Source organism: Vitis riparia, chromosome 18 (genome assembly GCF_004353265.1).
Source record: "Vitis riparia cultivar Riparia Gloire de Montpellier isolate 1030 chromosome 18, EGFV_Vit.rip_1.0, whole genome shotgun sequence".
NCBI lineage: Eukaryota > Viridiplantae > Streptophyta > Magnoliopsida > Vitales > Vitaceae > Vitis > Vitis riparia.
The window spans coordinates 36,928,451-36,948,418 of NC_048448.1; the positions used below are offsets into that span (position 1 = coordinate 36,928,451).

General features: G+C 36.6%; 1 protein-coding gene across 2 annotated transcripts; it reads left to right on the plus strand.

Annotated features, from left to right (window-relative positions):
- The first annotated feature begins 599 nt into the window (after window positions 1-599).
- Window positions 600-19,767, plus strand: LOC117906643 (SCY1-like protein 2). Of its 2 annotated transcripts, XM_034819757.1 has the most exons (14): window positions 600-1,304; window positions 3,475-3,579; window positions 4,113-4,223; window positions 4,586-4,768; window positions 7,023-7,149; window positions 8,038-8,099; window positions 8,230-8,316; window positions 12,128-12,214; window positions 12,327-12,440; window positions 16,674-16,802; window positions 17,244-17,306; window positions 17,872-18,033; window positions 18,159-18,277; window positions 18,411-19,767. In XM_034819757.1, exons 1-14 carry the CDS (start codon window positions 810-812, stop codon window positions 19,360-19,362), a joined length of 2,796 nt encoding a protein of 931 aa, XP_034675648.1. In that variant the 5' UTR covers window positions 600-809; the 3' UTR covers window positions 19,363-19,767. The 2 variants fall into 2 exon arrangements, with proteins under 2 accessions (XP_034675648.1, XP_034675649.1); XM_034819758.1 differs by lacking the exon at window positions 18,411-19,767 and having other exon boundaries at window positions 18,124-18,251.
- Window positions 19,768-19,968: the final 201 nt, after the last annotated feature.

The following is a 19,968-nucleotide window of genomic DNA, read 5'->3' on the forward strand; positions in this document are numbered from 1 at the left end:
GTAGGCATGGGGTCGTCTCTCACATTTGAATATGAGATCGATTTAGTTTTAAAACATTACAAATGACCTATTTCCCCGATGATATAGATATCGTTCGTTCCACACTTGAGTCATCACGATTTCAAAATGTGTCTATATGGTTGAGAAAATCCTACGCATATATAATGACATGAATTTTTTTCCCTTGGTGAGATATCACAAAAAAATTGTATATTTATATTTGATGTAAAAGTTTTTTTAACTCATTTTCATTACTTATAATTATTTTTTATGACATTTTACAAAAAAGACACTTCAAATATCTTAGATTTGTTTTTTTTTAAAAAACATCAAAATAGACTCTTCAAAGATTGTTTTTGTTAAAAAAAAATTTAAATATAATTTTTTTGCAAGAAAGACAAAAATGAATTGTTTCCTAATAACCTCTCAACATTTTTCATCACTTCCTTCTCCCATGCTTTCTCACAAGCCCGATGCTCACAGGGCAGGTCGAGGCCCAAGCCCAAGCCCAATCCCACATCAGAAGACCGGCCTTCCGACCAGGTCATCCCAACAAAAAAAGAATAAAAAAAGAAACTTCTAACCAGCAGAAAACAGGAATGAAATTCTAATAGAAAGAAACAGAGAAGAAACAGAGGTGTGTGTGGAAAGCACCAAAATCACACCCATAAACCCCAATTTCCCAAACCTCCACCCTTTCCACCAAGTCCAAAAGCCCTACCAAAATCCAAATTTCATTATTATTACCACAGCCATAGCCATCATATTCATCTTCCTATCATTTTCTTCACTCCATTTCCATCATCACCATGGCCCTCAACATGAAAACCCTTACCCAAGCCCTAGCCAAAACCGCTGCAGTGATCGAGAAGACGGTTCAGACCACTGTCCAGGAGGTCACCGGACCCAAGCCCCTTCAGGACTACGAGCTCCTTGACCAGATCGGCACCGCCGGCCCGGGACTGGCCTGGAAGCTCTACTCCGGCAAGGCCAGGGGCGGATCCGCCGTGTCGCAGCAGTACCCCACGGTGTGCGTGTGGGTTTTGGACAAGAAGGCTCTGTCCGAGGCGAGGACGCGGGCGGGGCTGTCGCGGGCGGCCGAGGAGTCGTTTTTGGATGTGATTAGGGCGGATGCGGGGAGGTTGGTGAGGCTGCGGCACCCGGGGGTGGTGCACGTGGTGCAGGCGCTGGATGAGAACAAGAATGCAATGGCGATGGTGACGGAGCCGTTGTTTGCGTCGGTGGCAAATGCGCTGGGGAGTTTGGAGGGGATTGGGAAGGTGCCTAAGGAGCTTAAGGGGATGGTGAGTCCAGATTTGAGTGCCTATTTGTTTGAATTGAGGATTTAGCTAATGCCCGTATGAATTTGCAATGCCTTTTGTGATTCTAATTTGAATTTGAGTACATAGTTTGTGAATTGAAGATTTAGCAGAAACTTATTTGAGTTTGAACTCTTTCCATTTTGTGAATTCTCGTCTTAATTTGCAACATCCCCATTTGAATTGGAGTACATATTTGTTCGAATGGAACATTTAGCTGAAACCCGTTTGAATTTGCATTGCTTTTTGTTAATTCCCGTTTGAATTTGAGTATTCTTTTGTTTAAGCTGAAGATTTTAGTGGATGCCCATTTGAATTTGAATTGCTTTTGTTGAAATCCATTTGATTCTGAGTATTTATTTGTTTGAGTTGAAGTTAATGAACCTCCATTTGAATTTATGATGTTTTTTTGTGACTTCTCATTTGAATTTAAGTGTCTATTTGTTTGAATTGAAAATTATGTGAAAAACCATTGGAATTTGCATTTTTTTTTTTATGTGGATTCCAATAAGAATTTGATTAGCAATTGTTTGAATTGAAGATTTAGTGAATGACCACTTGAATTTGCATTGTTTTTTTTTTTTTTTTTTTGGGTGAATTCCCATATGAATTGGTAATCCGTTTGTTGACTCAAAGATTTAGTTTGTGCCCATTTGTTTGAATTAAATTAGAAGAATGGCCATTTGATGTGCATTGTCTTTTGTGTATAAGTGAAGGTTCACTTGAATATGCATGGTTTTGTGTGATTTGGTGAATGCTTGTGACTGACGATGTAAATTCGCCATGGCAATGGTGATGGAGCTGTTGATTGCTAATGCAATTGGGAATTTTGATAATATTGGAAGAGCACGAAAAGGGGCTTAAAAAGATGGTTGTCTTGAACCTTGGCCTCATTAATTTAGCTTGAAAAACAAATGTTGTGTCCCTGATTTTTTCATTTTTCTAAGATTTTTGAAACAGATGGGGTTGATGTAGCATGTGCATTTATGTAATTGATTGACATCTCTTCTAGCTACCCCAGATTGAACTAAAGCCTTCTCTATACAAAGAACCACACGTGTCCCACCCATGTCAGATGCGTGACACTTGCCACATCATTGTTTTCTTGTAAACATGGAGGGGAATCTGGCGTGAGATTTCTCAACAATGACAGGCAAACTGTCAGTTGCTTGATGCTTGAGTGCTCTACTGGCTTCCTATAAAACGAAGATGGTTAAAACACTAGGCTCGGAATGATTGTTTCTTAATTCGGGTTGAGATCGTGTTAGCCACCAACTTGAACAACCCATCGAGTTGCTGCAGTGGATTTTGGGAATTTACATTTGAATTGAATACATAGGTATTTGGATTGAAGATTTAGTGAATGCTCATTTAACTTTGCATTGCCTTTTTGATTTAGTGAATGCCCATTGAAAAATGTGCGGTTTTGTGTGATTTAGATAATGATTGTTTAGTTGAGTGAGCAACAATTTAATTTTTTGCAATGGTAGTGGTGATGGAGCTGTTCTTTGCATTGGTTGTGGATATGATTTGAAAATTTGATAATAATACTAGGTGCCTAAGCAGCACATGGGGATGGTAGGTAGTGATGATGAGTTTTCTTTGAAAATTGTGGATTTTGTGGAATTCTCATTTGAGTTTGAAGACCTTGAAGATTTGGTGCATGCCCAGTTGAATTCGTTTTCTTTTGTGTGATGAATTGAATGCCAGGTGGATATGCATGGTTTGGGTGACTTAAGGCACACTCATTAACTAAATGAATTTCCATTTAAATTGGCATGTTTTTTTTTCTGTCTCCATATTGGTGATTTTTAACCAGTGGCCTCCTAAAATTGCATTATTTTATCCATTAATTTCTTGTCTGTTGTTGGACTGATGGTATATGCTAGCTTGAGAATTTGATTGTGTAGTTATCTGTTGTGACTATATTATAAACTTCATAACAGAATCACAGTTTTCTTCTTCTCACCCTGATTTTCAATTCCTTATGTCCCCCCCAGAAGGAAATGTAAGTCAAGGTTTCTGGGATTAACTATTCTATATTCCCCACTCATCTTTTGTGGAGAAATTGTTGTTGTTCTGAGCTCTGGCATGCATTATGAGTTATTTTAACCTTTGCTAATCATAAGTTACTGAAAATGTTTTTTCTGTGCAGGAAATGGGATTGTTGGAGGTGAAGCATGGTGTGCTCCAGGTTTCAGAAACCTTGGAATTTCTTCATAACAATGCTCGTCTTATTCATCGGGCTATATCACCTGAGGTTACAAATTCTGCATTTAAAAGTTATTTTTTTCCTCAAAATATGCAATAGCCAGACTGTATATAAATTTGAAGTGGATTTCCTAAAGAAACACTATTACTCTGAACTTTTATCTTGAGATGGAGAGTCTCTAATCCCTCATTGGATTATTTACTTCCCATTCATTTGACAATTGTTTTTTGTCCGGTATCGCTTACTTCTCTGCTGACTGCATAACATTTATCTCCATAATTTATTGTTTCATGCCTTCTTATGGTATGTCTCTCCTGGATGGAAAATGTAGGAGAATTTATGAAATCATAACTTCTGAGCCTCCTAGAACCTGAAAAGTTTATGCTTTTATGAGGAGTTGTATTATGAATTGGTGTTTGCATTTCACTGCTTGACCCTGGAGATTGTAGTTGTTCATTTTATGTTGGAACCTGAATTCTAATAACCATTTTTTGCGATTCAAGAACCTTTGGTATTGATTCTTATAGCATGCAGAATTCATTGGATGTGAATATCAAGTGCCAAAGTGTTTGTTGTTGTAGACTGTTGTCATTACTTCAAGTGGAGCTTGGAAACTCAGTGGATTTGGCTTTGCAATTTCTTCAGATCAGGCATCGGGTGATTTAGCTAATGTGCCAGCCTTCCATTATGCTGTGAGTGAACTCTTTGTTAGGGTTAATATCTATTAGTTTTTGCTTCCTTATGAACACTGTGCTTTAAAATAAGTTGTTTCTAGGAAAGGTGCTTAGAAAAAGAGTTGGTTTTAAAAATGGTTTAATGCATTTGGCGTGAACTTTGAGATCCTATGTGATTATGCATGCTGCATAAGTGATCCTCATCTTACTTATTGGTCACTGTTTACAGCTTGAAATTCTTCTTCTTCTGCAACTTCATCATCAAAGTTTTTATGAAGTGATCATATCCTTGCACTAGAGATTTCTTTATTATTGTGTTAGAGAATGTTATATCCATGAATTGTCTGGCTATTATTTCCTGATCAATTTGGCCTGTGCAGGAATATGATGTTGAGGATTCAATACTGCCCCTTCAGCCAGCACTGAATTACACTGCTCCTGAACTGGTTCGGAGTAGAGGATCTCCAGCTGGATCTGCTTCTGATATTTTCAGTTTTGGATGCCTTGCCTACCACTTGATTGCTCACAAGCCTTTGTTTGACTGCCACAACAATGTGAAGATGGTACTCTTTGCTCTAACTTTTGACATGTTTTCCCAGGCATTGAAGTACTTACAGCTTCAGTTCATTTTGAAACTTTTTACTTTTATGCTTCAGTTTGTTAAAAGATTATCAAACTTTTAGCCACTTTTTGCCTTTTATTTTTACATGTATAAATTTGGGAATGCATATACCCCATAATCTTTTTCTTTCTTATTCATTTCTTTTAAAGCCCCTTTATTGTTGGTTTGATTGAGATGAGTTGATCTTGACTTTCATCTTTTTAGACGTCCATAAGAAGAACATTTAGCTTCCTTCTGTATCTTCACCTGATTCAAGATTGTACTGACTGAATTGTACCAAATAACTAGGAAATCATTATTCCAATGGCTAGACTTTTCTTTGATATATTTTCTATTCCTAATTGTTATGGTATAAGAAGTACTGTATTGTAAAGGGAATAAGGAATTGGAATCTCCTTGCCAATCTATGGTACATCAATGGGAGAAGAATTCCTAATTCCATCCCCTTGCCCTAACTTGATTTACTGTGCTGAAAGGAGGGCAAAATTGTCTAAACCCGTATATTTATAGTTGGGTTGAAGTCTGATGTGAATAACATTTTATGGTTAGCAATTCATTTATTTTTATATTGGCCTAGTGGCTATCTATATCATTTTGTCTGCCCATCTATCAAATTGGAATATGTCAAGAGTCAAAACTTCTGTTAGTTCTTCATGGAGCTCCAAGTTTTTGCTGTGGTAACTTTGAAAATCTAATTTTTGATCATTAGCTGAATTTTTTTTTTTTGATAGGCAAAGGTCATTTATATTAATGGAGCCTAACAAAAGGGTGTACAAAAGCATGCATGATGCATACAAGGGTGCCAAAAAGCCAAAATAAAGTGGACAGGCACACAAAAAAGCCACCATGCCTTATATAGAGCTTAACTGCTCAAGAAAGTCCATCATGGACAAAATAATCATCTATGTACACTCTGATCCATTCAAAAAAGTATACATCAAAGATTGTTTGATCGTTTGATCTACTTTTTTAGAGTTATCGAATTCTCTCCTATTTCTCTCCCTTTAGATGGTCCGAAATAAGCACGAAGGAAGGTTTTGTGTGATTTAGTTCTCCAAGCTCGCTTTCTTTTCTTCCCAACGAAAGAATCATGACAACTAAAAAGGGCATCTCTCACTGAGAGTGTATTACCCACTCTATTCCAAAAAGAGTATAAATTAGTTGTCACAAAGTTATTACTTTTGAGCAGTGAATGAAGATTTCTTCTTTTTTTTTCACACAGATCGCATCTGTTCGGTATCCTCAAGCCCCTTCTTTGGAGCTGATCTAATATCAATATTTTATCCACGTAGCTTATCATACAAAAAAAGCTGACCCTCAGTGGTACTTAAGAATTCCAAGTAAAACTGTAAAGGAATGCCTCCATTCTTCCGAATGATAAAGAAGAAAAGAGAGTTGAATTGAGAAAATACTACTACCGTTCAGCCAAACCATTTTATCCTCCATATCCCTACTAATAGTTTGTGTTTGCAACTTCCTAAATCTGTCTTGTGAACCTAGGGTTCCAATAACCCCGCACCTCATCTTGGTCTCATGCCTTAGCGACCATGCATCTTTGGCAGTGGCTATGGGAAATAACTCTGGAAAAGCCTCTCTCAAGGCTATTTATTTTTATTTTTTATTTAATTTTTTGATTTCATCATCTGTTACCTATGAACTGTTGTTGCATGCATCCTGAAGGACACTGGGAAGTGGTTTTGAATGGGCATATCTGTTGGAGGCATGTTTGTGGTTGTTTGTCTTGGGCCTTAGACACCTTTGTGTGGAAGAGATCCAATAGTTGTTGTCTTTTGGGTATTTAGGGGTGAAGTGGACCTTTGAAATTGAATGACGGGGTTTGTAAGATTTTTGACCTTTTAAGTTCTTCAATTATTCCTTCTCTAGGAAGCCTAGGTTGGCCAATCAGGTAGCGGATTGTTTGGCTAAACAAGGAGCCTTAGGGTTGGAAGCTTTTGTTGGGAAAACTTTTCTTTGCTGAACTTTTTCTACTTTTCTTTTCTTGTGGTTACTTTTGGTACTTTTGGTGTTGATTTGTTGAGTGGTTCCAACGTTCTTTTTTCTTTGTACTTTCACATTTCTTATTAGCTAGGGTTGTTCCCTGTAAATCAATGATTATTTAAGTTGAATTTAATTTTCTCCTTTTAATTCTCTCTTCAACTAATAATGTTTTTCTTCCTTGTTCTTTGGTCCTGCAGTACACGAATAGTTTGACTTATTTAACCAATGAAGCTTTCACATCTATTCCTCCAGAGTTGGTTCCTGATTTGCAAAGAATGCTTTCTACAAATGAGTCTTTTAGGCCAACAGCTTTGGAATTTACAGGTACATAATCCTTCATGTGAAGTTTGTTGTTGTAGTGTTCTTTTTCTTTTCCTTTATAAGTATTGTAGACTACTTTAGAAAAAGATAAGGAGCCTTAAGGCTTTAGGATATGTACACCTTATAAAGTTGTGTTTATAATAGGGGTCTCCTTACCGCATTTTGATTTCTCTTTCTATTTTCTCCACTCTTTTTTTGGGTTAAATTTTAGTGTTCCATGTCGTGTTTGATTTTGCTTATATATATATATAAGGTGTACATATCCTAAAGCCTTAAGGTTCCTTATCTTTTTCTAAAGTAGTCTACAATACTTATTTTCCCTCATCTTTGGATATGCTATAATGATAAATAAAGGATTTGGTCAATGATTCTATAATATTGTTTTTCTTGCATTGAAATTTTGCTACCCTTCAAATTATGCCAAAAGAGTTTTCTCTGGTCATGACATTCGAGATATTCAATCTCCTGGCACCCTTGAGCTCAAATGATAGACTTCGAGTGTCAGTGCCTTTGGAATTTTCCCTTCTTTCCAGACTGGATTAGTTGCTTAATAATGTATGGTTCCACTGTTTATGTGTTAAAGATAATGACCATCCATCAACCTTTCATCGTAATTAAGTGTAAGACTGCTGAAATTGCGAATTTCCTGTAAAGAAATGAGACATGTTCCTGGGATTACAGTTGGCTGTGTGGTAGGTTGGACCAGGTCTTTGTTTGGTGTGTGTTGGTTTAGTGGCTTATTAAGAAGTTGAAGTGCCAACCAGTAAATTTAAAAACTTGGTGGATTTAGGTGGGTTTGTGTTGATCTAGAGGTTTTGTAGTCTACTGTACAAAATGATATAGATATTATCTCAAGTCCTTTACTGATTTTTATGTTTATGTTCTTTTCAGGTTCTCCATTTTTTCGAGATGACACTAGGTTGCGTGCTCTTCGCTTCTTGGACCACATGCTTGTACGAAGTTATATTTCTTTGGATGTCACCTGCTTTTGACATAAGATTACTAAAAAACATTGTGCATGAGAAGGAAAAATAAGAAGTTGGTGGCAATGGAATCTGAGTAACAAATTTTATTTTTTTGCAGGAAAGGGATAACATGCAGAAGTCTGAGTTTCTAAAAGCATTATCAGATATGTGGAAAGATTTTGACTCTCGTGTTTTGCGTTATAAGGTTTGAACCACGTGTTGTCTCATTGCAATGATCTTTGTATCTATAATGGATGGTTCCAAACAAATTCATGATCAGGGCCATAATGGGTTCAATTGATCAGGTGGGTTTGATGGTTATGATTATTAAAGGGTACTTGGTGGGTTTGATGGTTATGATTATTAAAGGGTACTTAGTAACTTGGAGAAAGCAATGAAGGGTTTGGCCAAATGGATTCGAGCCGTTACTAGCTGAACTAGGAATATGTGGAAGGATTGGTTGCTGCCAAGTGGATGTTCTAGAAGTAATGAAGGAAAATTCAATTATTTTAGGACTTTTGTGCTCCCTGTATGCTTTTGGGCCTGTTTTTGGGGCTCCTTGCTAATATATGCTTCTTTGTGTGTTTGCCAATAAAAAAAAAAATTATTTTAGGACTTTTGTGTTAATTATTTTTGACATTGGTGGGGGCTCTGTTAGGGGTGTGGAATGCAATGGAGTGGGTTCAGGACCAAGGATGAAAATATCGGTAATCATGGATATATCAGTACTTGGATTTTACGGATATATCAATGAATATTTTAGCACAAAATATCGATAGACCAAAAATTGATCAAAACTTATGAAAATGTGAGAAAAAACTCTTAAAAATGAAATTAGAAGTATAATAGACATTTTAAAATTGTTTGTTGAAGGAATTGATATATGTATGATATGATTTGAGATATTAAATTTAATTATATCGTGTTGATCAATAAGAAATGTGAATTTTGTAAGTGTACACTCATTATGAAGTTAAATTATTACAAATATACTAATTATGTGATTCAAATATATTACTATGCTAAGTTAATTTACTTACACCTATTGAAAATATATTAATTAATTGTAAAAATGTACTAATTTAAATTCAATGTTATACTAATTTAAAAATGTACTAAGTTAGTTTATTCTCAATATACTATTATTACACTTGAATATCAAAATAAAATAAAATAATTAATTTAAAACTAAATTATTGCAAATGTACGAATTATGTGATTGAAATGTATTTATGATTTTTATTTAAAAATATTGGTATATTTTGACGCAAAATATTTTTATTTAAAAATATTGATAATTTATTTATGATTTTGTATTTGTTTTATATTTAATTAGTATACAAAATAAATTATAAGATAATTAAAATTAACTTATTTATAATAATTTAATTTTTTACGGATTTTTCACCGATATATTCAATATATCTTCGAAATTTCAAGCATTTTTTCCCATTTAGTGTCAATATTTTGTTTGTATCATCGATATATCTGTGATTACCGATATATCGTTGATATTTATTGATATTTCCGTTAGACGATATATCTTACCTATATATCGTATCCATCTTCTTCGATCCATGATATATCAGCGATATATCGCCGATATATCCCGATATTTTCGTCTTGTTTAGGACCAAGGTTTGGACTTTAAGGATAATGCTTCAGATGGACTAATCTGGGCATGAAGTTAGCAGGGCTCTTTTGTATTGAAACCGTTTATACTATGCCTAAAGAGACCTAAATCATGTGACATGCTTAGTCCTGTTGGCCTTTATGTTGCAGTGTAGGATATTATCTTCAGGGTGGAATGGGCAAAAAATAATGCGGTAGGTTCAATTGCTGGTCAGCAATATTTGGGTGTTTTTGAGGTGGAGGGTTGAGCAGAGCATTCCCAGTGAGAGAAATGATGATGCTGACTTAAGGAAAGGCTTTTCTGCTAGAAATATGGATCATGGTGGGTTTTCCAGCAAGGAAACCTGCAGAAATGGATGAGGACACATTGCTTTATGATTGGGGTTTGTGGAATCTATTATAGTTAACCTTGATGGAGAGCCCTTGTTGGGCTGATGTGGCTCAGAGCACTTTGGGTTTGAATTGAGTGTTACTGGACCTTCAATCAAGTTCAGAGTCTGGTGGGTCTTATGGATTCTACTGTTGAGGAGATCGTTATGTTTGAGATAGTCTTGCCTGGATTTTGCCTTGTGCAACTCTCGGTTCACAAGAAAGTTACTGGGTTGAGTGCATGATGGGTTTGGGGGTTCAAAAAGATATTGAGTGGTGTACAATGGGGAAGGAGATCAAAGTCTGAGGGATGAGTTCCTTTTTGCAGTGAGAATGAAGCAAAGAGTTTGTTGAAGCCCTTTGATTGCTGTGACCATGGTGCATCCGTTGGTAGGAGTGGCATGTTCTGGGGGAGAGTCTAATGGATACTCGATCTCCTTAGGATGCCAGTATGTTTGGGGAGGGTGTTAAGATAGAGGCTTATTTGATCAGCATTTATAACATTATAGTGAATGTGTTGGATTGGAGGTTGAAGGTTGGCCTCTAGATTAAGAATCCAACCCCTAGATTTAATTTGCGAATCAGATGATGAGAAGCTAATAATTTGGAATGGGATTTTCTTCCCTATATAATGAGAATTGCTTTTGTGGACAAGGGAAGGAGGTGCATAATCTATTGCAGATTATTTACATGTTTAAAAGTTCTATAGGCATTCAACAAGGAAGCACTCTTTTCTCACCTATTTATTATGGGCATGAAAATTTTTTGTAGGTCAATTCAAAAGTCAGTTGCAGGGAATTTTATGAAAGGCTTGAGATGGTTGGGAGAGAGGTATCAAAAGGGTTACAAGATTAGGGTGGGTGATGGGAGGCTGATGGATTCTTGGAAACAGCTGCAGTGGGACTGCTATCTCCTGGGTGAATTCCTGTATCTTTTTTCTTATGGTTTCAAGTAAAGTGGTTTAGGTTTGTGAGTGTGGTGGGAGTGGTTAAAAGTTTGGAACCAGACTGACTTTTTCTGGTGGTTTTTATTGACATTTTGATCCCTTGGGCATAAGGGTGGTTGGATGAGTGTTCTTTTTTTAAGAAAGGAGAGCAGAATCAGATAACTCTATCTAAAGTGTTTTCTTGCCTTTTGGTTTGGATAAGTGTCTGGGTGTGGATGATAAATCGATAAATAGAAGCTGGGCCATCATGAATGGGTAGATTGTGTTAAGAAAATGTGAGTTGGTAATAATCTTTTCTTTCTTTTAGATGGATTAAAAAATTGTGGGACTCTGTCTTCTTCCCTTTTTTTTTTTTTTTTTCCATTTAGATTTAGTTGGTAAAGCTGTCATTGGCCAGTAAATAATGATGTGGTTGTTTAAAAGAGCTGGAAATGAGAGGAACTGGGGTTGTTTAGGGTTTTGTTCTGCATGCTATGTTCTCATGTAATTGGAAGGAGGAAATGTAAGGATATCTGGTACTAGGAACTCCCTATATTGGAATGACCTACATTGAAATCGAAGTTGATTTTTCCCCCTTTATTTGGTGTAATTTGGTTGGATTTGGGGGGTTCTTCTTGGATTTAATGTTCTTTTATCTTGTAATTTTGTTTTCTTTTGGTTGTATGCCTTATGCACACATGAGCTCTAGCTCTTTTCCTTTGATCGGTAATAGAATATGTTTCTTATAAAAATATTTGATCCCTCTTGGTGCTCTTTTATAAAAATCATTGAGCAAGAGAAGGTTGATAAATTTAGCTTCAGGATAACTAAAAAGCGTTATTTACTTGCATGTTTACCAATGGTTTCTTTTCTCTATCTTATGGGTGGCCTGATTCCGTTACAACATAAGCAATCTATTTGGTTGTAATCTGCACATTTCAAATTGACGTCCGATTTTGCTGTCAATTATGCTGCAACTTCAAGTTCTTGGTCTGTTTAGTTTAACGAATCATTCAAATGCCTTCAATTATTGCTTTTGGAAGGCATGGATAGCTTCAATGAAGAGATTTTCCTTTTATGTTTCATGTAGGTGCTTCCACCTCTTTGTGCAGAACTTCGAAATTTGGTGATGCAACCAATGATTCTTCCCATGGTTCTCACAATAGCGGAGTCTCAGGTATTAATTTTGCTTGCATGTGATAATGGATAAGTTGTCTTTGACCTTTCTTGAGCATGATTGCACTGCTGTCCAATGTAGATAACCATTGATGTCTTAAAATATATTGTAGGATAAAAATGAGTTTGAGTTATATACTCTGCCAGCTCTTGTTCCTGTCCTGAGTACTGCTTCAGGTGAGACACTATTGCTGCTTGTGAAGCATGCAGAGCTTATCATCAACAAGGTAACTGAAATTTGCTGCTATTTCTATTTTAAATCCTTTTGCTTGCTCTCTCTCTCTCTCTCTCTTAATTTTCTTTTCTCTTTCCTATGCCATCTGAAATTCATTTTGATTATAAAGGTTAAAAGCCTAATTGGCCATTACAGTTACTGATTGTTTTTTTGTTGATAAATGAGCGCAAATATATTAAAGGGCGGAAAGCCACAAAGCATACAAGTAGTATACACAGCAGCCTAGAAGCAAAAACACATGAACAAAACACTCACCACCCCTTAAGGAACGGCAAGCCATTCCAAAAAACCTAAAAGCGAAGAGGACTCCTCTCCCATATACACCCTAGCCCAACTCCACAAATTACAAACAAAAGAATTTTTCAACTTCTGATTACAGCTACTGACTGTTGACTTGATAAATATATGAATATGGATAAAAGTGATGGATATCAAAGGTTTGGGTGTGAAGTGTCTTTCCATACTCAATAAGGCTTTTTTGAGCAAATGGAGTTGGCGCTTTGCTATTGAAAAGGGGCCTCTATGGAATTGTGTTATAAGAGGGAAGTATGGGGAAGAAGAAGGGGGATGGTGCACCAGGGAGATGAGGGAGGGGTTTGGTGTTGGTCTTTGGAAAGCCATAAGGAAGGAGTAGGCTTGTGAGTGGTAGGATGCCTTTCTTGGTGGGTAATGGGTGGAAGGTTAAGTTTTGGAAGGATAAGTGGTTTGGGAATGCTTCTTTGGGCAGCTCTTTCCTGCCCTTATTTACCTTAGCAAGTTCCAAGGATGTGTGGGTGGCAGATGTTTGGGATTCTTCTGTTCCGAGAGGGGGGGGGGTAGACCCCTCAATGATTGGGTGGTTGGAAGTGTGGAGAGGTTTCTCTCACGCTTGGATTGAGGGTGCATAGGGATGAGGAAGATATGATGCTTTGGATAGAGACAAAGAACGGGAAGTTTATAGTGAAGTCACTCTATATTGCTTTAGAGTCGGGACATCAAGTTCTTTTCCTTGGAGCATAATATGGAAGGTGCGGGTGCAACCTAAAGTCAGTTTCTTCACTTGGGAGGCGACTTGGGGAAAGATATTAACTTTGGATCAAATTTAGAAATGGGGGAGATCCTTGGCGAATAGATGCTTTCTGTATCATATTGAGGAAGAATCTATAGACCGTCTCCTTCTCCATTGTGTAAAGACAAGGGTCTTGTGGGAGTTGCTTTGTGCCCTTTTTGGGGTGTCTTGGGTGCTACCTTCGTCGATTAGAGAATCACTTTTAAGTTGGCATGGTTCATTTGTGGGCAAGAAGTGTAGGAAGGTCTAAAGAGGCCCCTTACACTTATTTTGGATAGTTTGGAAGGCAAGAAATAGAATTGCCTTTGATGAGGATGAGCTTTCGATCCAAAGTCTAAAAAGTTTTTTTTGTTTGTCTTCTTTGGTCAGAAGCAAAGTGGTGTATAAATGATGTTCCTTTAACTCTTGTTGGTTTTATCGATTGGTGGGGCTCTAGGTGAGGGTGGGAGGGCTCAAGGCTAGTGTTATCAAAGGTGATGCCTGGGCTGCCTAGGCTGTCAGGCCAGACAGAGTAGATAAAAGTCTCGTTTTGAAGACCTATTTAAGGCGACTTTAAAGAGGCAACGCCTAGGCAATCACCTTGGGATAAGGCACAAGGCATAGAGGCGGTCACCTTTGACCATGAATTAAGATTAAACATACTTAGATTAAAATTTCATTCAATCTACCATTGGATTAAACAAAGTATAAGATAAAATATTATATTATCAATCATAGAGATAATAAGATGGAGGGTTATCAATCTAGTCTTGATGGAAGTAATGACAATTTTAATTTCAATAATGACTATGATGATGCCGACTAAAGCTTCTAGAATGTTCAATCTCTTATTTTGTTTTTTATTTTGCTTTTTAGATGTTTGAAAAATTAGAATATACATTTAGATAGGTTGAAAATCTTTAAACAATACGATGTTTTTTTATAATATGGGGTATAATATTTAACACTTTCAATAATTATTACTATTTTGTTAATTTTATAAGACATCGTAAGTGATGAAAAATTAATAGTGTTGATTGTTAAAGACAATACTTATATTGGTTGAATATCGAATAGGTAAATATATGTATATTTTTTATCACCTTACTATAGTTAGGCTATTGTCTTATTTTTCGCCTTTTGTTTTAGGCTAAAAGGAGTCTTATCGCCTTGATATCGCTTTTTGCTTTTGACAACACTGCTTAAGACATTCTTTTTTTGTAGTGTTGGCTTTTGGTGATGTTTATTGGTGGTAGGTGTAGACTTTCTGTATATTGTGGGTCACTCCTTTGGTGGCCCTTATTAATATATCTTTCTTCTTATCTATCAAAAAATAAAAAATAAAAAATCAAAGGTTTGCAGTTTCAAAATGGAGGATTTGAACCTTGATTCTAACGCCCAAAGTCTCTTTTGACAATTTTGATTTGCCATGGGTTCACATTCAATGTGCTCAACTGACAGAACCACCTAGATTAATTTAAAATCATATTTTATTCTGTAGTTAATTTGGTTGAGGCCTTAATTGGATAAGTTTATTTTTAGTTCTTCCTTCTTCCATTCCCTTTTCATGTTGGGTTAGTGTTTGCATTACTGTAATATTACTGTTTGCCACAATAACTTTTACATAGGGATTTTATGATTTCTGTTACCTTTTCTTGATCTAATATTTGGTGGCTGAGACCAATTTTGTTTTGAGAGTTTAACTATTGGTTGTTAGTGGCTTTGGGCACACGAATGTATAAAAATTTATGTTAACTCTCCTTTAAGAAGAAGAAAAAGTTGAATTGAGCTAGTTTGATGCTTTTTCCAACCAGTGCACAGTCTTCTATCTTGTATTTCTCTGCAGTTTAATATGGAAACGAGGGAAATGTTGCTTCTAATAGAAGCTCTGTTTTGGCTTATACAAGAACTTCTTTCATATTTAATATAACATTTATAATGTCAATATTGCTTTTACAAAATTGTGACTTTGACTTTAGTTTCAGTTTCTGGTTAAAGGCAATAACAGAAGCCATCCCAAACGTAAATGGTTATGTTTTTTTTTTTTTTTTTTGGATGCTTTTTTAAATGCTGCTGACTTGGATGCAATTGTGCTAGATGCTATTTGTTTTTTAGAACCAGTAAGTCCAAACTTAAAAAAGAAAGATTGTTGAGCTCTCTCATCAAGTACTCATATCTGTAAGATCTCAGGTCCCTGTATCAATTATGAAACGACAGCTGAAGAGTTCTCCTCAACCAACTTAATCTGAGGTTTACCTAATCCTAAAAAAAAAAAGAGAGAAAAAAAAAAAAAAGAAAGGGAGAAGAAGAGAGAAGAAAAGAAAAGAAAAAGAAAAAGGTTCCTGCATTGAGCTTTGTAACCTCCAAAAAGCTCCAATTTCAGCTTTGATAGCAAAAAACCATCCTAGCAGTCATGGAGAAAGTGATCAAAATGAGGCCATTGCTGTCCTTCCCAGTGCATCCTATTCTCTAAACAAAAACCCTGCTGAACTAATTTTATATTTTATGGTGAGAAAGGGACCCTCAAAGATGGCCACAAAAACATGACATCCTTACATCAGCAAAAGGTAAAACTGGTCATGGAAAATGCTGCTTGTTGGAATCCCCTTCGAACTCCATAGAAGAGCTGAAACAGAAGCAACTTTCTCATACATCTTCTTCACTTAATCCTTTAAGATTTCTCTCTTCAAACCACCTAGAGTTAAGGCAGACGAACATGCTACGGTTTGTAACTCTCTTCCCTAGGCAGTGAATCTGATCACTGTGTTCTTGTGATTTTTGCCTAATATATGTTAATTCTTAAGAAACTTATTGGAGACCATGATTCTAACTTTTCTCTCACGTGCTAAATCTATGAATCATATATCAATAATCCCTACTTTGATACATTGGTTCCCTGCTTCCACTTTGAGGCACCATGTGCAGCCATGTTATAATCATCTGCCTGTTCTGTGTTCTTGAATGTAAAAGTACGTAACACTGATTTTCTAGTCTATCAAGTGACGAATTTGTTCTTCTCTCTAAATCTCACTGACCATAAGACTGAGGCTTGATAGTAATTTGTTATTTTATATTTTGATGTAAAGGCAAATTTAACTAGACCTTCGTGTTTATATTATTTTCTCGAGCTTTGTGTTTTTCAATAAGGTATTTGCCATAATGGATTATGCTCAAACATTTGTCATGTAATTATTGTAGACTAGTCATGAGCATTTAGTATCACATGTCCTGCCTTTGCTTGTTCGAGCTTATGATGATAATGATGCTCGCATACAAGAGGAAGTGTTGAGGAGATCTGCGTTCCTTGCCAAGCAACTTGATGCTCAGGTGAGTGGCACTTCTCGTATGAAATTCTTTATAGCATCAATATAAGATTTTGGGGTACATGAGAGATATTTCCAAAAGGGTTGCTCATTGTTTTGCATTGAATTGTGAATAAATATTGCCCTTGAGTCTTGGTTCAAGTGGTAAAGGGTTGGGGTGGGCTTGTGGGAGGTTCTAGGTTCAAGTCCAATGGGGACAAAAAAAAAAAAAAAAGGAAAAAAAGGAGAAAAAAAGGAAAGAAAAAAAGAAAAAAATTACCTATTAAAAAAATTGTGAATAAATATTAATTTGTTTCAAGTGACCACGTACTGCATATTGATACTTGAGTAGCCATGTCATAAGTGATATAGAATTATCAAACAGTGTCAATATTTTCCTTCTTGTAGACTTGTCTCATGGAGGCGATTACACTCACTGCCTTTTATTTATTTTGGATTTTTGCAGCTCGTAAAACAAGCTATCTTGCCTCGTGTTCATGGATTGGCTCTTAAAACCACTGTTGCTGCAGTATGTACATTTATTTATTTATTATCTTGTTTAAATCGTTCTCTCTCTCATATATTATCTTTTTTAAATCGTTCTCTCTCTCATTTATTATCTTCTTTAAATCATTCTCTCTCTGTCTGTGTGTGTGCGTCACTCTCTATACACACACACACACGCAGACATACTCCCACATAACAATAGATGGAATCCAATTGGATAACAGAAGCAGCCTCCAATATTATAACCAAAAAACTTGAGAATAAGGCAAGTCTGAAATTTCTTTTTTCATTTATTCTAGGCTGCATTCATAAAAAAGTACAGGGTTCAAACCTGTAAAGGAATAAAAAAATACAATCCATTTCCCCACTTATTCATATAGAAGAACATTTTAAAAAGAATGAGATTCAATGATATAAATGTATTTTTACACTATTAGTAACATGCAGACAGTTTCGTTACCCACTTGTGTGATGCTAGTTTTGAATGTTTGTTATATAGATATAGTCCTTGCTATGTTAGGTTGCAACTTTTTTTTTCCTTCTAAAATGTCTTCCTGTACTGTGTTAATTGTGATACCTGTTGACAGGTGAGAGTGAATGCTTTGCTATGCTTAAGTGACTTGGTTAGCACACTTGACAAACATGCTGTTCTAGATGTCTTGCAAACAGTCCAACGTTGTACCGCAGTTGACCGTTCTCCTCCAACATTAATGTGTACGCTTGGGATTGCAAACTCAATTCTTAAGCAGGTACAGTTTCCTTCAATGGAGCTGGTGTTCAAGCTTTTAGTTTGTATTATTGGTAGTATGTTAAAGAATCTCGGTTGTGTGGAATTACAGCTCATTGTTCTTCTGTCTCAATGTGTGTCGTTCAGTATGGTATAGAATTTGCTGCTGAGCATGTCCTTCCACTACTCACACCTCTTCTCATTGCTCAACAATTGAATGTTCAACAGTTTGCAAAGTATATGCTCTTTGTTAAGGATATCCTCAGGTATTATAAACTGATTGACTGTCCCTAAATTCTCCTATCTTCTCTGCATGTGTTTTCATCTGAACGCTGTGCTCAGACCACCGAAAAGCCTTGAAATGTTTCCCTTCCTTTTTTTGTTGCTGTTTTATAACAGGAAGATTGAAGAAAAACGAGGGGTTACCTTAACTGATTCTGGAATGCCACAAGTAAAAACACCTTCTTTTTCTGATGGGCTTCAGTCTGAGGCATTGAAAAAAGTAAGTGGAACAGTCTCTTCTGCAGCAAAGAGCAGCACATCATGGGATGAAGATTGGGGTCCCACAACAAAGGCACCTGCTAATTCTATTCAACCCTCTACGATCTCTATCTCATCCACTCTTCCTTACCCGAGTAATCAGCCAATTGAAGTTGCTTCTATGCAACCACGTTCTTCTTTGACTTCTGCATCAAGTCAGCACACAGCTTCGACATGCCCCCCAGTCGATATTGAGTGGCCGCCTCGGGCATCATCAGGTATGACTCCCAAACTAGGAGATGCTGCGAATCAAAAGCCTAACACAGGGTCTCCATCTACTTCAACTTTTGATGATGTAGACCCTTTTGCTGATTGGCCACGGCGACCTGGTGGTTCCTTAAATGTTTCTGGATCTTCCAACAATGGCATAGTGGCATCATCCAACAACAAATATGGGACCACTTCAAGCTCAGGTGCGATGAATGATGTCATCTTCCAAACCAACAGTGATATGAGTTGGGCCTTCAACACCCATAAATTGGTGGAGCCATCAAGGCAGAACCAGGGGAATTCGACCTTCAATAGTACTAGTTTAAACAGTGGACTCAACTCCCAGAGCTCTATTGGGTTCATGAAACAGAATCAAGGGATTTCAACTTTGGGTTCGTATAATGACAAGAAAACAACAGATCTGGGGTCCATATTTGCTTCTAGCAAGAACGATCATGCTGCACCTAGACTTGCTCCTCCCCCACCAACTGCTGTGGGAAGAGGAAGAGGGAGGGGGAGGGGAAATCAAGGTCATTCAAATGCTAGGCCTGCTCATGCCAAATCACCATCTGAACAGCCGCCCCTTTTGGATTTGCTGTAATGGGTTGTCTTGCCTTCATTTGTCTCAGAAAATGCTAAAACTGCAAAGAAATATTGGACGAGCATTTTGTGTAGATTTTCCATCCCACGGGTGCTCAGAGATGGGTTGTAATCTGTAGAGTGGTAAAAGGGTATCAGTTCATTTTTCAGCCTTGGCAACAATGCATAGGCGGCTCTCTGGGATGGTGAGGTTTGTTATATAATGGTTTGTTTTGTTCTGCCTATAGATTAATGTGATTGAATTCTTGATTTTTTTCCCCCTTTTGTTTTCTTGTTTATTTCCTTAGTATTTTGATATTGAGAATATTTCTCTCAAGGATAGTGTATTCTTCAACAGAGTTTCAACCCACTGCCATGATGGGTCTGGAAATAATAATGAAATGTGAAATTGTTGAATTTGTGTTCATTCTTTTCACATTTGTGATCTTTTGTAAAATGGTCTGAATGTTAGACATCTTCATTAGGGTTTTCTATCACTTGGGATTAATTATGAGGTTAATACCTTATAAGGTCTACTTGAGTTGCCTATTCCTTAGAATGAGGTATTGAGGAAATATTCATCCTCATACCCCAGGCTATTGTAGGATTGATTTTATTATTGGTTTAT